Source organism: Pomacea canaliculata, linkage group LG3, assembly GCF_003073045.1.
Source record: "Pomacea canaliculata isolate SZHN2017 linkage group LG3, ASM307304v1, whole genome shotgun sequence".
Taxonomy (NCBI): Eukaryota; Metazoa; Mollusca; class Gastropoda; order Architaenioglossa; family Ampullariidae; genus Pomacea; species Pomacea canaliculata.
The window spans coordinates 32,705,964-32,718,279 of NC_037592.1; the positions used below are offsets into that span (position 1 = coordinate 32,705,964).

General features: G+C 40.6%; 2 protein-coding genes across 2 annotated transcripts; both read right to left on the minus strand.

The window, feature by feature from the left end:
* Positions 1-505: 505 nt before the first annotated feature.
* Positions 506-4,519, minus strand: LOC112560766 (G-protein coupled receptor family C group 6 member A-like). Its single transcript, XM_025232816.1, has 6 exons — positions 4,241-4,519; positions 3,471-3,707; positions 2,332-3,272; positions 1,631-1,767; positions 1,278-1,396; positions 506-1,027 (listed from the first exon to the last, which is right to left on the minus strand). Exons 2-3 carry the CDS (start codon positions 3,585-3,587, stop codon positions 2,886-2,888), a joined length of 504 nt encoding a protein of 167 aa, XP_025088601.1. The 5' UTR covers positions 3,588-3,707; positions 4,241-4,519; the 3' UTR covers positions 506-1,027; positions 1,278-1,396; positions 1,631-1,767; positions 2,332-2,885.
* Positions 4,430-10,756, minus strand: LOC112559624 (G-protein coupled receptor family C group 6 member A-like). Its single transcript, XM_025230959.1, has 7 exons — positions 10,436-10,756; positions 7,127-7,356; positions 6,702-6,815; positions 6,416-6,594; positions 5,955-6,155; positions 4,957-5,697; positions 4,430-4,568 (listed from the first exon to the last, which is right to left on the minus strand). Exons 1-7 carry the CDS (start codon positions 10,441-10,443, stop codon positions 4,524-4,526), a joined length of 1,518 nt encoding a protein of 505 aa, XP_025086744.1. The 5' UTR covers positions 10,444-10,756; the 3' UTR covers positions 4,430-4,523.
* Positions 10,757-12,316: the final 1,560 nt, after the last annotated feature.

Sequence of the window (12,316 nt, forward strand, 5' to 3'; positions counted from 1 at the left end):
ATGGGTACAGGTACCCGACACGACCTTAGGAGGAATGATGGTGATTATGGGGTCTGGGATGAGCTGTGGAGAGTAAGGCACAGATGACTGTCCCGGGCAAAGCGACCATCAGGACCGTACGTGGTGAAGAGCTTCTATGGCACTCGAAAACTTGCAGAGGTGAGCTGTCGCCATGTAATTGACTGAGCTCAGGCAGGTGAAAGACAGGCTTCGTGTTTTGTCTGAGACGCAAAGTAGAACGGTGGCAGAAACATGAAGAGACACAGACACATACTAACGAACACATCGCACAAATGTATGGAGACTGTCAACAGTCAACTGGAGAGCATGAAAGAAAAAAAAAGTATCATTCGTCGTTAACTGCGAGTTTGTACCCTGTGTTCATCACTGGGTCTATAAATAAACAACGACGGGGTGGATCATCGACCTCCATTTGACACTCATGACCCTCTTTAGACTCAATTTCAAATGACCACGTGCTTGTTGTGATCGATCTGGCGAATAAAAAGGCTGTAGCCGTCAGCGCTGTCCTGTTTCTGAATTGATGAAGTTGAAATTAAACAAAATAAATATCTCAAAAGTTTCTAAAATAAATTCCATTCCATAACAGTTCAACAGTAAGTCAAAAGAAGCGACATCCACAGTTTTAAACCTAGCACATTATATTAAATATTTTAGGTTATCTTTTTTCACCGGTCACACGAAGTCCATCAGTCTCATCATGAACTGGTTTAGCTTCTGAAGTTATTTAAAACTGTTGTGCTTGGGGAAGAGGAGAAGGAGGGAGTCGGTGTCCATTAACTGGAGTGATGTACCCTGCACGTGTCAGTCGCTCCCCTGGTGTGCAGCAGGATGGCTGAGAATGCATCTCAGTCTGAGCAGCATGGACTTCTGTCATCCTCGGGATGTAGACTGTGGTAGACCGATGTTTCATTGTTGATGTCTTTGTTGACGAACTCGGATGGTGCTGTGAACTGTGGACGGGTCCTGGCTTCCAATATCGTAGCACTCTTGTGCTGACTCTTAGCTGAGAGACAACATAGTAAAGTAAACGTTTAGCAAACATTTTTCAAGAAAGCATCTACTATGTAATCTCATAAACATTTTTGAGGCACTTTCAATGTGTTATTTTGCGTGACGTGTGACTTGTAAAGCTGGTCTGGAAGTCCTCCATCAACTTCGTGAAGAAGACGGATTGATATCATAAATCTCTGACATTTTAAATATACGTGGATCGCACTGGAAAGTAAAGATTTTATATTGTTTATGATTGTTACCTTTCCGCCTGTAGAGTAGACACATACACAGAAGTGCAACAAGCAGGATGAAGACAACAACAGCAAAAGCAACACCCACACCAATGGCCGCTGCGTTGATGTCTTGGACATTGCTTGTGCTGGAAAAGAGAAAAGTCATTTGAAGATGACAAATGGTGAAGAGGCAGGAATACCAGCTCGGCTAACAGAATTAGATAATGATGATACAAAATTATTAATAAACCTGTTAAAAAAGTTACTACTACAACAACAAACAACAACCAACAAAAAAAACAAAGAAGAAAAGAAAGGAAGAGGAGAGGCTTAATTGGGTAGTAAGAAGGTAAGGGAGAAGAAAACCCAATGCATTGTACCGTGCTGTCGATACTTCTTGCACAAAACAAACATCACATTCCACCTGGTTAGGACACGTTGATAGAAATATCTGTCGGCTGAGTGGCGATAATTCCTTCTCATTTAGGGACAGAGTCTGATGCGCCCACGAGCCAACCTTATTCAGATGAAAGAGAAAATGATCACAAGAGAATGATAAACGAGAGGCAATTATAACAAGACAATGAGGACAAAAGACAATGACCGAAATATTCACTTATTAAAAATATGTACAACATATCAAAAGTATGTACAATATCTTAAAAATATGTACAATATATCAACAAATATCCAGAGTTGGGATAAAAAGAACATTAACGTGTAATAGCACTTCGGTTCTTTATAGTTAAATAAACAAACACAACTTTGTATTCTTTTTCTTATTTTGTAAACGTATCAGCATCGCGAATGTTAAGGTAGAAGTTCTATATAATAGAGACAAAGTGAGTGAGTGTGAAGAGAATGAGTAGAAGGATTGTAACAATTTTTATCACTAAATAGAATGTGTAGACATAACAACACAGTTACTACAAGTTAAAAGCACATCTGATGCCATGTTTATGTTAAAATGTGTTTCAAGGAATAGAATCCTTCTTTTGAGAAATTTTGTTATGTAACGATAAAGTAACGAATAAATGAAACTTGTTGCATTTAATTTCACACACAGTTTCAAGCAGCTTACTTCTTTGTAGACCATGGTGTTGTCCGAGACTGTCCTGTCCCTCGTCACCTGCAGGATCTTGAAGCCCACCAGCCCGTCTCCGTTGTCGTCAAACACCTGTGTACGCTCACCTGTATTGTACAAGTCCAGCTTCACCGTCTTTAGTGTCTTGACAAGATCATCCGAGTGGACAGCATCGCACATGGAGCGTGGTGCAGGCCCACAGAGGCGACTCAGAGTCTGGTTGACGCCAATGACGAGGGCGTACATGGCTTGTATGTGGAGAGAAGCTCTTGGATCGTCGACATAATCAGCGGCTACATTGTCAGGGACACATTCCTGTTTTGCCTTTCCTTTCAAAACTTTTGTCAAAGTAACAACCTTTTCGTGTCTCCCAAAAGTTTCTCAGCCAAATATTTTCTGTTTGTGTGGGATCCAGCGACCTGAAGTAAGCGTCAAATGACAAGTCGATTGGAATTTCTTGTGAAAGGACGAGTGAACCTTCCAGTTTAGTCTTGCCTTCGATGAGTGGCTGACGTCTGCCCCACGATTCACTTGCCAGGAAAAGGAAATTGTCATTGGGTAAACTCCGGTAGAATTGCGTCTGTGAGCTTAGCAATTTCTGCAGGATATGCAACAATGACCAGCCTGGCAGCACTCTTCTTACGGAGCTCGTCCTTGATCCACTTGTACTCGCTGACCTCGTTCACTGGAGTGATGGCGATTTTCTGAGCGATGCAGACCTTGGCGTAGTTGCTCTTCACGGCATCTTCAATGGCCTGCACGAATGCTCGAGCGTATGCGATGGTCTTGTCGTACACGATCTGAATGTAGCTGGCGTTGAGCTTGACGGCAACATCCAGCATGACCTGAGCTTGAATGTTGTCTGGTGACACTACTCGCATGAAGTAAGGGTACACAGATCTGTCTTTGAGGACAGGAGAGGTGGAAGCAGCACTGATCTGTAAGGAAAAAACCAAAGAATCAGTAAAAGAAGAAATACTTATGACGTTTACTTCAAGAAAGCGAGGGCATTAAATGCAAGACCCAATATTTAGAAACAGAAAAGTCCTGACAATATTGATTAAATCTCAAGCGTAAAACAAAGTATTGGTAGATTCTAAGATGGTTTTTCTGTCGGTTGATACGCAAGGACTCACCTGAACAAAAGGTGTGCCAATATTTGTAAGAGTGTCAGCAGCCGCCATGCTATCTCCGCTGGCATAAGCACCTACATATCCCATAATATAAGGCAATATGACGCTGCTATTGCGCATGCTGCCATCAGGCAGGACCAGACGACCCGTGTGCAGGTCCAGAAGGCGCTGTCGAATAAGCAGTGGACTACTGCAGGAGTTGATCAGCAACACACCAACCTTACGTCCTGGCAAGATGTCCTGCATTTGAAAATGCAAATAATTGAACATTGGGGGATCAAGTATTGTCTTATTCAGAAATTTCGCTGTTCTCACGTATTTTGTCTATGAGAGGTTGAAATCGTCTACTACATGTTTTTACAAATAAAAGACTTGCTATTGATCAGATGTGATTAAAACGCAATTTTCTTACTTTGTACTTTCCTCCAGGTGTTTTCGTTTTACAAGTTCCCAGCAGTATCCAACGCCTTTATATTATTATAAAGTGTACTTGTCTGCATTATTTTCTTCATTTGTTTTACAAGCTCTGACGATAAATTGGTCAGGATCCAAACACGTAGACCAAAAGCAAATAAATAAATAAAAAAATTAATGATGGCTTATTAGTGTGATAGTGCGACAGCTAAGCGTTGACTAAAACAGTTTGCACACCAAACCTAACATCTGAAAAATATTTTTGTTTACTAGTAACATTGTAACAACCACCAAAAATGTCGTTTGATCAATTTACACAAGTAATTAATATTAATTTAAATTACACTCCTTATTGGTACCTTAAAAATGCCCTCTTTCTTGTTTATTTGTTTTACTGCAAAAACCAGCGACTCTGCAATGTCTGCGCCAGCCAGAGTTTTGATCTTGCCGCAGTGAAGGGAGGAGAACGTGCTGGTCTCGTGTATTGGCACGATGCCAACCACGTAAACGTCTCCTTCGATGAAGACTACGTCATTGGCTACGTCCTTCTCGCACTGGAGACAGTCGTGGTTGGCGTCACACTGAGCGAGTGGCCTGTCGGACCAAGTGAGAGGACTTCCGCCTTCAGTGTAGAAGACTGCATCAGAAGGTCTTCAGTGCCAGCTGCTCATTGGTGTATGTCGCAATCTGGAGCAAGCGTGATCACCAGACTATGAAAACTTGAAACAAGTCTCACTTCGACTGATTTCATTAACTCAACCACTCAGTATTGCAGAATCCTTCTATTCATCCTTCGTACACTATTTGCATGACTTTGATAAACGTCTAAATAACATAGCTTCCTTTGAATGGATGTATAAATGAACTAAATAATAAAAATATAAAGTTGAGTAGTCATAAATGAACAAACAGATTAATGATAAAATGGAAAGATACAATAGCATGCACGATAAAATAGACGAAAAGGATAAACACCATACAATACAAAATAAGATATACAAAATAGTAATATTGAAACAGACAATAACAAAGACAAAATAAGACAATAAATAATAGTAGGAGAAATACAAGATACCTGCTTGAAAATGTACTGAGAGCCACCATCTTGTTGAAGGTTGTAGACTGTGTAACTATTGTCGGGTTGGTTTATACGCAGCTCACCGTTGATATCAAATGCCAGAGAAGTTATGTTAGCAAACTGTGAAATTTCTGTCCCAAGCTCTTGCAGCGACAAGTTAGAGTTACGCAGAGTGTCTAAGAGACTGGTTCGGTCTGTGATGAGAGCTTTCAGACCTGGACACAAGCCTGGCCCTGAGCTGATGCATCTTTTTGCCTGTTCTTGTTTTAAAAGGGAGGCCATGACAGCAACAGCTTTCAGATGATACCACGTGTATAGACTGACATCCTTCCCACTGGCCTTTTCAAATATCAAAGGGGAGATGATATCCTTTTTACTGTTCCAACAAGCTAACTGTTTTGGATCACAGCTGGTTAGCTGGGTGTAAAAGCTACCGAGCCAGGGAATTCTCGTGGCGTATTCCGTAAAAAGTGTTTGATTGGTCCAGAGGTTGTTCCAGAATGAACGAAATTCCAGCAAGGGAAAGTAAGGTGGTGACGTCACAAGTGTGCCGCGCGCAACTGACATCACTTGCCCGGAAGTGGTTTGCAGGTTCCTCTGCTGCAAGGCCACGGTTTCCCCCAAAACAAGGTTCACGTATTTGACGGTGTCGAACAGCTTCTTGACCAGTCTGTTGATGGTGAACGAACTTCCGATAATAACGATCCCTCGGACTAGTCCATTCAATGGACTGTTCATCTGAAACATAATTAGTTTTACAGCATTTATTAACAACATCATCATAGTTCATCTTCTTCACATAAAACGTGCTCATATTTACAGAAGAGAAATTTATTATGCTTAATAATTCTTTACTTTTCGTTCCTTTCGATTATTCACGATCTTTCCTTACGTCCAAAGATTTTTTCATTTTATTTTATTTATTTATTGGGTATAATCCCAGTCAAATGTATTGTTTATTATTAAAATATGCCAGTTCTTTAAAGGAGATGCACCTCATTAACAAGGTCCGAAGCTCTGGTCTCAAATAGGATGGAACGGGAGTCGACAGGTAGACTGACAAAGACAGGCACACAGATGTCTGTCTCCTCGGCCAGACTCCGTAACTCTGTTGCCAGAGGGCGGCCATAGTTGTCATCATTATATGCGATGGCCACATAGTTCCACTTCAGCTGCAGTAGCAGCTTGTGCAGCACCTGAATTTTAAAAAAAAAGTAGTGAAAGAGAAGTTTAAATTGTAAACCTGATACCAAAGCAACATCGCTGAATTTTCATCCTCACAGCTGTCGGCATAGAAAACATAACGATCGCCAATCAGTGAGCCTTTTATTATGCATTAAAATAACAGCAGTTTGACCTGGAGTTGTGCCTAGACAATAAAAATTACTTATTTTAATATATTATTGCAGCCTTAGTATAATAAAAACAAAGGATATAGAGCAAACTCAAATCCTACCTTGACTTGGGTGCTGTCTGAGGGAATTACCCGGAAGAAGTTAGGATAGAGGGTCTTGTCGCTGAGTTCGCTTCCCGTTGCCGAGCCACTTATTTGCAACAGACGTTTGTTTGGCGGAAGTGACCCTAGCAGTCGTGAAATGGCCTTGGCCTCTTCGGTCCTGGAAGGTCCTAGCAAACCTGTGATTTGAACTTGATTTAGCATCGTCTGATCGCTCACTAGCTCCACTCATCCACCCACTCATCTTAATAAAAATGAGAAACAGTCCTCGTTAGGCTGACATTACCGTATAGAAGAGGTGTCTCTTTGACGATGTCTCCAACATTGTAGTCATTGAGAAATCGAACAGCACTGTTCACAGCCTTTTCAGTACTGGAGCAAGTTCGGGAGACATCCAAACCTTTTAGAAAGAAAATGTATTCTTAGTCAGTCATAATATATGGCAGGAGACATGAATATTGAAAACAAAAATGACAAGTAGACAGGCGAAGAAAATATGTATGGGACGGAGAGAGCAAATTATAGAATTTATTCAATAAGTGGAGAGATAGTGTTTTCTCTTGTTTGTATAACTGTATTTTACTGTCTGTATAACTGTGTTTTACTGTCTGTATATCTGTGTTTTACTGTCTTTATGTGTTTTACTGTCTGTATTATTTTACTGTCTGTATGTCGTCCCGTTTCTACTACTTGTCAGCAAAAGAACCTTGCCTAATGTGATCCCAGGAACGAAGTTTCTGGCATTGAGAGACTGCAGAAACCAGGTGACTGCCAGGACTTCCTCAAGCGTTCCTGCGCTGAACTCGCCACAAGCGCCATTTTCAAGCACGTTGACTTCAAATAAAGCGCCAATGACGACGTCACCGGATGTGACGTTAAGCTGGTCTTGGGCGCTCGCTGGGATCATGGCAACCGCAAAAACGCCGATGAACAGCATACAACTGAAGAGAAAAAATACCCTAAAAATAAAAAAACTGGAGAGCGACGTTTTGTGTTCAGCATTTGATGAATTTCCAAATGGCGAATCTAGTTTTCTTTACGTGGTTGTCCCCAGGTGACGGTCCTCAGTACATGTGTCCTCGCCCACCTTAAAATGTGTAGACACCATTTGAAACATTTTATTTATCGGCTATAAACCCTGGGAGCATTTTTAGCCATTACGTCATATGCCAGGTCCCGTCCCTCGGTCTGTAGGTGGGTGGTCATTCCAAGGTGCGTCTCCATGGCAGCTGTCAAGTAGGCGGTGGAGCACCTTTGGTTGTTGGTCCCTGGGCCTGCCTCACCCCCGTCAACGGTCCTGTGTCTCGTATCACGTCCATCTCACTCCCCCTCCAGCTGACAAGAGGTGAGCATCAAACGAACAGCACATGAGTATCCACGACTGATTTCCACGCTTTCCATGGGGTAGAGGGGTAAGAACACAGGGGGCAGCTCTACCTCTATCCCCCTCTACCTGCCCTGACCGTGAAAGGCATTTATGGTATGCACATGGCAGGCAGAAGCGAATAGGTGAAAAAGAATGTAGACAGCAAGCTGGAAGGGGAACTCCTGTGTAATAGTAAGCCAGTAGGTCAGGGTAATCAGCTGTAACTAGATGCCGTAGCCAAAAAAGAGGGCAGGGCGAGACCCAAACCAGGTCAGCGGATTTTCTCGGTATTAGTGACAACCGAATTTCCGTCTTATCTCCTATAGAGAGAAACGAATGAATGAAAAAAAAAAACGAATATTTTATTCATTAGACCATCGGCCCTATCAATTCACAACGACTTTGTACATTGCTACACATTACATAAAAATATATCGCAACATGTGGATTATATAGAACATACAATTATACATATTTGGAACCTGGGTGTATTACATAGATGTCTCAAAGCATATATATATATAGGCATTAAAATACTACATACCTATAAAAATAAAAGAAAAACCTAGAGAAAGGGAGAGAGAGATAAAGAAAAACCCCAAACGAACAAGTTAAGTTATTGCTTAGGACCTTAGGCCATCAGCCCGTTTCACAGGGGGTGGTAGTCACTGCTTACAAAACATACACAGTAAATTTTAAACTTACATATAGATATAAATTTACAGAGCATTGTTTCGTAGTACTAATGTCTTTAAAATATTAAGTGCTGTTAGATATACATGTATCGTCCTACTACTGCTCCTGAGTAGAAACGTTAACTTAAAAATAGATGGATGTCTATAAAATTCAAAGGTCTATATATTTCTCTTGAAGGAAAGTACAAAGGCCTCTTGCGAATACCCGACTAGTGTGTAGCACAGGTATGTGTACTTCAGTTCAGAAGCAGGTCAAAGCTGGTGTCATGCATGACAGACTCCGGAGTAGAGTGCCAACAGCTATGCTTCAATAGATAACAGCCGAGTAAAAAGTCATAAGGAGGAGAGATCAAATTCAGTTGAGGTCGATGAGCAACGGTCTGAAAGCAAACTGCGGTGCCTGCCCCAACACTCCCTAAATTCCACCAGATCTCCACCCCACTAAGAGTGCAAAATCACAAAATGGAGTGTCTGCACCCTGTTCACTACAGCGTGAGTGGTGGGTGGATTCATTCCTTTCTTTTTCCTTCTTGCAGGAAGAACTCTGTAACATGTAGACTGTCCAGATATTCTGTTCCCACTTTATATATAACATTTTATATATAACATTTTCAGTTTCTCCTATTTCCAGTGCGGGGGATAAGTTTCAGCCCATTAACCCCCCCAACGAAGCTTCATTGGCATCATGCTACCAATTACAAAGCAGTGTCACACAAACTTAATTTTATTATCTTCCAAAAATGTAGTGTCTCTTTAGTGTTTGTTTTTCGGTAATCGTAAAATTGAGAACGTGGAGTGGATTCCAAATCAAGTATCACGGACCGTTTGATACATATTTCAGTCTCAATAGCCACTGGCATCTGAGGTCCCGTTATGGTTTCAAGATGGAGCTTGCGTGAATAAGGTCCACTGCATCGGGTAGGTGTTTTCGTCCGATGTCACGTGGTTTCCGTACCTTGAAACCCCTCCCCACCCTCACTGGTCATCTGTAGCCTAGTAACTTAGGTATCCATTAGAAACTGTTGGTGCTACGAGTTGGACATGTGTAAAATAGGATAAAATTGGTATGCATTTGTAAAAAATGTAAATAAATCCATTTTAAATTTACATACCTCTTGGTGTATGTGGCTCTATACCTGTTGTACATTTTCCCATGTTAAACGAGAGAAATAAACGTATAAGTTTGTGAAATTTGAATGTAACTAGTGCCGTCTCGTGCACGGTAAAAGCAAAAGCGATTGTGAAACACCAAGCACACATTATGAGTAGACCACGATCATCAGGCGAGCTTCGTGTTTTACAACTGCTTTTGATATTGGAAAGCCATATGATCCGGATCTGAACCTCGCACCAAAGAGAACCCACTTTTGGAAAACAACTCTTCCAATATTGCGATAAGATGGGCGACATATTGGTGCCAAGATTCGATCAAGACTAAGCCAGTCTAGGGCCAAATGAGGCCCCATTAATATTTCCATCTTGGTCCTATATTGTAAGGAATTGTGAATTGTGAAGAAGATCCAATATTGTTCCAAATGAAGACCAATAAAGCACCAAGCTTGGGCCAATCTTGGTGTGTTTGCTGGGCAGAACTGGAATTTTAGAGGAAAATTCTCCTTGAGAACATCCTCCCTCTTCCCTGGGACAACAATAAGGAACGGACTGATTGGCTCTAGGTCTTTCAGGTGCCGCAATTAACCGAAGGTCCTATCACAAAGTTTGGTTACAATCTAAAATATCTACTAATTAAAACCATTTCCTTACCTTGATCTGGATTTCCTGTTTCCAGATTTCTTACACACATGCTGAACATTTCAAAATGTGGCTACGGGTTAGAAATAGTTACATGTAAGTCTTTATACACACATGATAAAAGTAATAATCTAATGAAAGTAAGCATTTAAAATATGATCTAAGTATTTTTAAGAATACATAACTACTGGAAAGGTACAAACCCACCTGGCCATTTGTAACTCGTTCTCTCTCTTGGAGTGAATTGAAACTCGATTGCTGTTGCAGTAGTTCCAGTCAGGCTGGTCTGGAACATTCGAGGAATAACAATAACGTTTCACTGTGATAACCTATGACTCCGAGTGAATATTTTCATGAAAAGCTTTTTGTTTTTATCGGAACCAGTTTGCTTTACAAACAGCGGACGAAAGAAAATAAAAAAACCCCACTAGGAAGCTGTCACCTATGGCGCTACAGCACGCTGTCTACACACCTACGAACTCACATTTACGGTCCAGGACATGTGCGACAGTCTCAGGTGTGCAATGCGATGTGGTGACCTACCTCTACAAACGATGTTTTTTTTTCCTGCCTAAGTAACTTGCGTCACACAGCTTGTCATTCGAGCGTGACGGTTAGGGAAGCGAAAGCTATCAAGGTTGATCTGTGTCTGTTATAGAGAATAGTATGCATTCATGCATGAATGACTCGGTGTATACTATAGTTCTACATTTTTAAAAACGGAGTTTGAATCAGTCATTATAAAACCACTTTATTTATTGATCTAAACGAGCTTTTTTTTTAAAAAAAGAAATATTTCTTAGATCTTGTTCACACCATGTCAGGAGTTTTACAATTTTTAAGAAAGTTGTCTGAGCCGTTATGATGTATTTGCACACGCTTTGTGCATTTATACATGTCAAAATTAAAATAATTATGGTATATTACCAGTATTAATATTTGTTTATGTCCTGAACCTCTGTAAGTAATCATGAAGTCTTCCTTACAAATTTGGGTCAAGTCAGAAGACCCTGAACTTGACGATGACATACTCATAGTTACTGTACTTTAAACACACGCACAGGTGCAACAACTATCAGAGTTCATTGAACGATGTCTTCAACCGTTAATATCAAAATAAAAAGTTACCAGGTAGAAAACATCTTTTCCCAGCCCCACCATCTCTCTTTTTCTATGTGTATCGTTGTGTTTGGAAAAATAACGGGTAAAGAGAGAGATGACCGCATTCACATCAGCAGGCCTGGGGCGATGCAAGGGGGGCAATCAAGAGAGCGTAGTAATAACAATCAAAGACGGATTGCCGTTCCTGTCGAAGAATTTCTAGAGCCTGATGCTGTCTTAGATAGACTCATTCTACGATTTAATTTAGTCATATCAGATCTTTCTTTGCTGGAATAAACCTCAACCACTGGGTGATCGATGTCGGCGACGAAATAAAGGAGTTAGCAAGTTCGTTTATGTACAGGGTGGCTTTAAATGTCTTACACCGACAGGCACTTTCATATCATAGCCTTGCGATGACTTGTCGTATCCTAAAGTACACTTTTAACAAAACGACGGACGACAACATGCAGTATTTTTATATCTTACTGTGGAGTAATATTCCTAAACATGACACCTTGGATTTACTTTTCATGAAATACACGGGTTAGGTTCCGTGAGATGTTTTGTAACATACTGAAGATACCTTATCTTTTTCCGTAACTACAGCTTTAACCTTTAAAATTACTCTAATTCACGATGTGATATCACATTTCATAACCGTCTGCATTTTGTTTAGTTGCTGCATCGGGTAGAAAATGTAATATTAGAGTAACTTTTTTCGTAAAATAATGTAAAATCCCTAAAACACATTTTAAATGATTTCTGTCGTGTAATGTCACTCTGATGATCAAGACACAATCCGTTAAACTCTTAATGAACCAATCAATACTAACTCATCTTTTTGGACGAGACAAGTATTTGGCTGAATGATTTAGAGGCATATACAACATGTACATAATATTTATAGTGACAGTGCACATTAAAACATTTGTAAAGCATCTCTGACAACACAACAGTATGAAAAACGACAGAAAGAAATTAAAA

Bases quoted from the DNA above. Each gene is read 5' to 3' on its own strand.
- LOC112560766 (XM_025232816.1), bottom strand. From the start codon at position 3,587: ATGCGCAATAGCAGCGTCATATTGCCTTATATTATGGGATATGTAGGT. The intron at 3,273-3,470 runs GTGAGTCCTTGC...TTTTCCTTACAG, and splicing joins TTGGCACACCTTTTGTTCAG to ATCAGTGCTGCTTCCACCTC.
- LOC112559624 (XM_025230959.1), bottom strand. The intron at 6,595-6,701 runs GTAATGTCAGCC...TTCAAATCACAG, and splicing joins AGAGACACCTCTTCTATACG to GTTTGCTAGGACCTTCCAGG. The intron at 4,569-4,956 runs GTATCTTGTATT...CGCTTGCTCCAG, and splicing joins CTCAGTACATTTTCAAGCAG to ATTGCGACATACACCAATGA.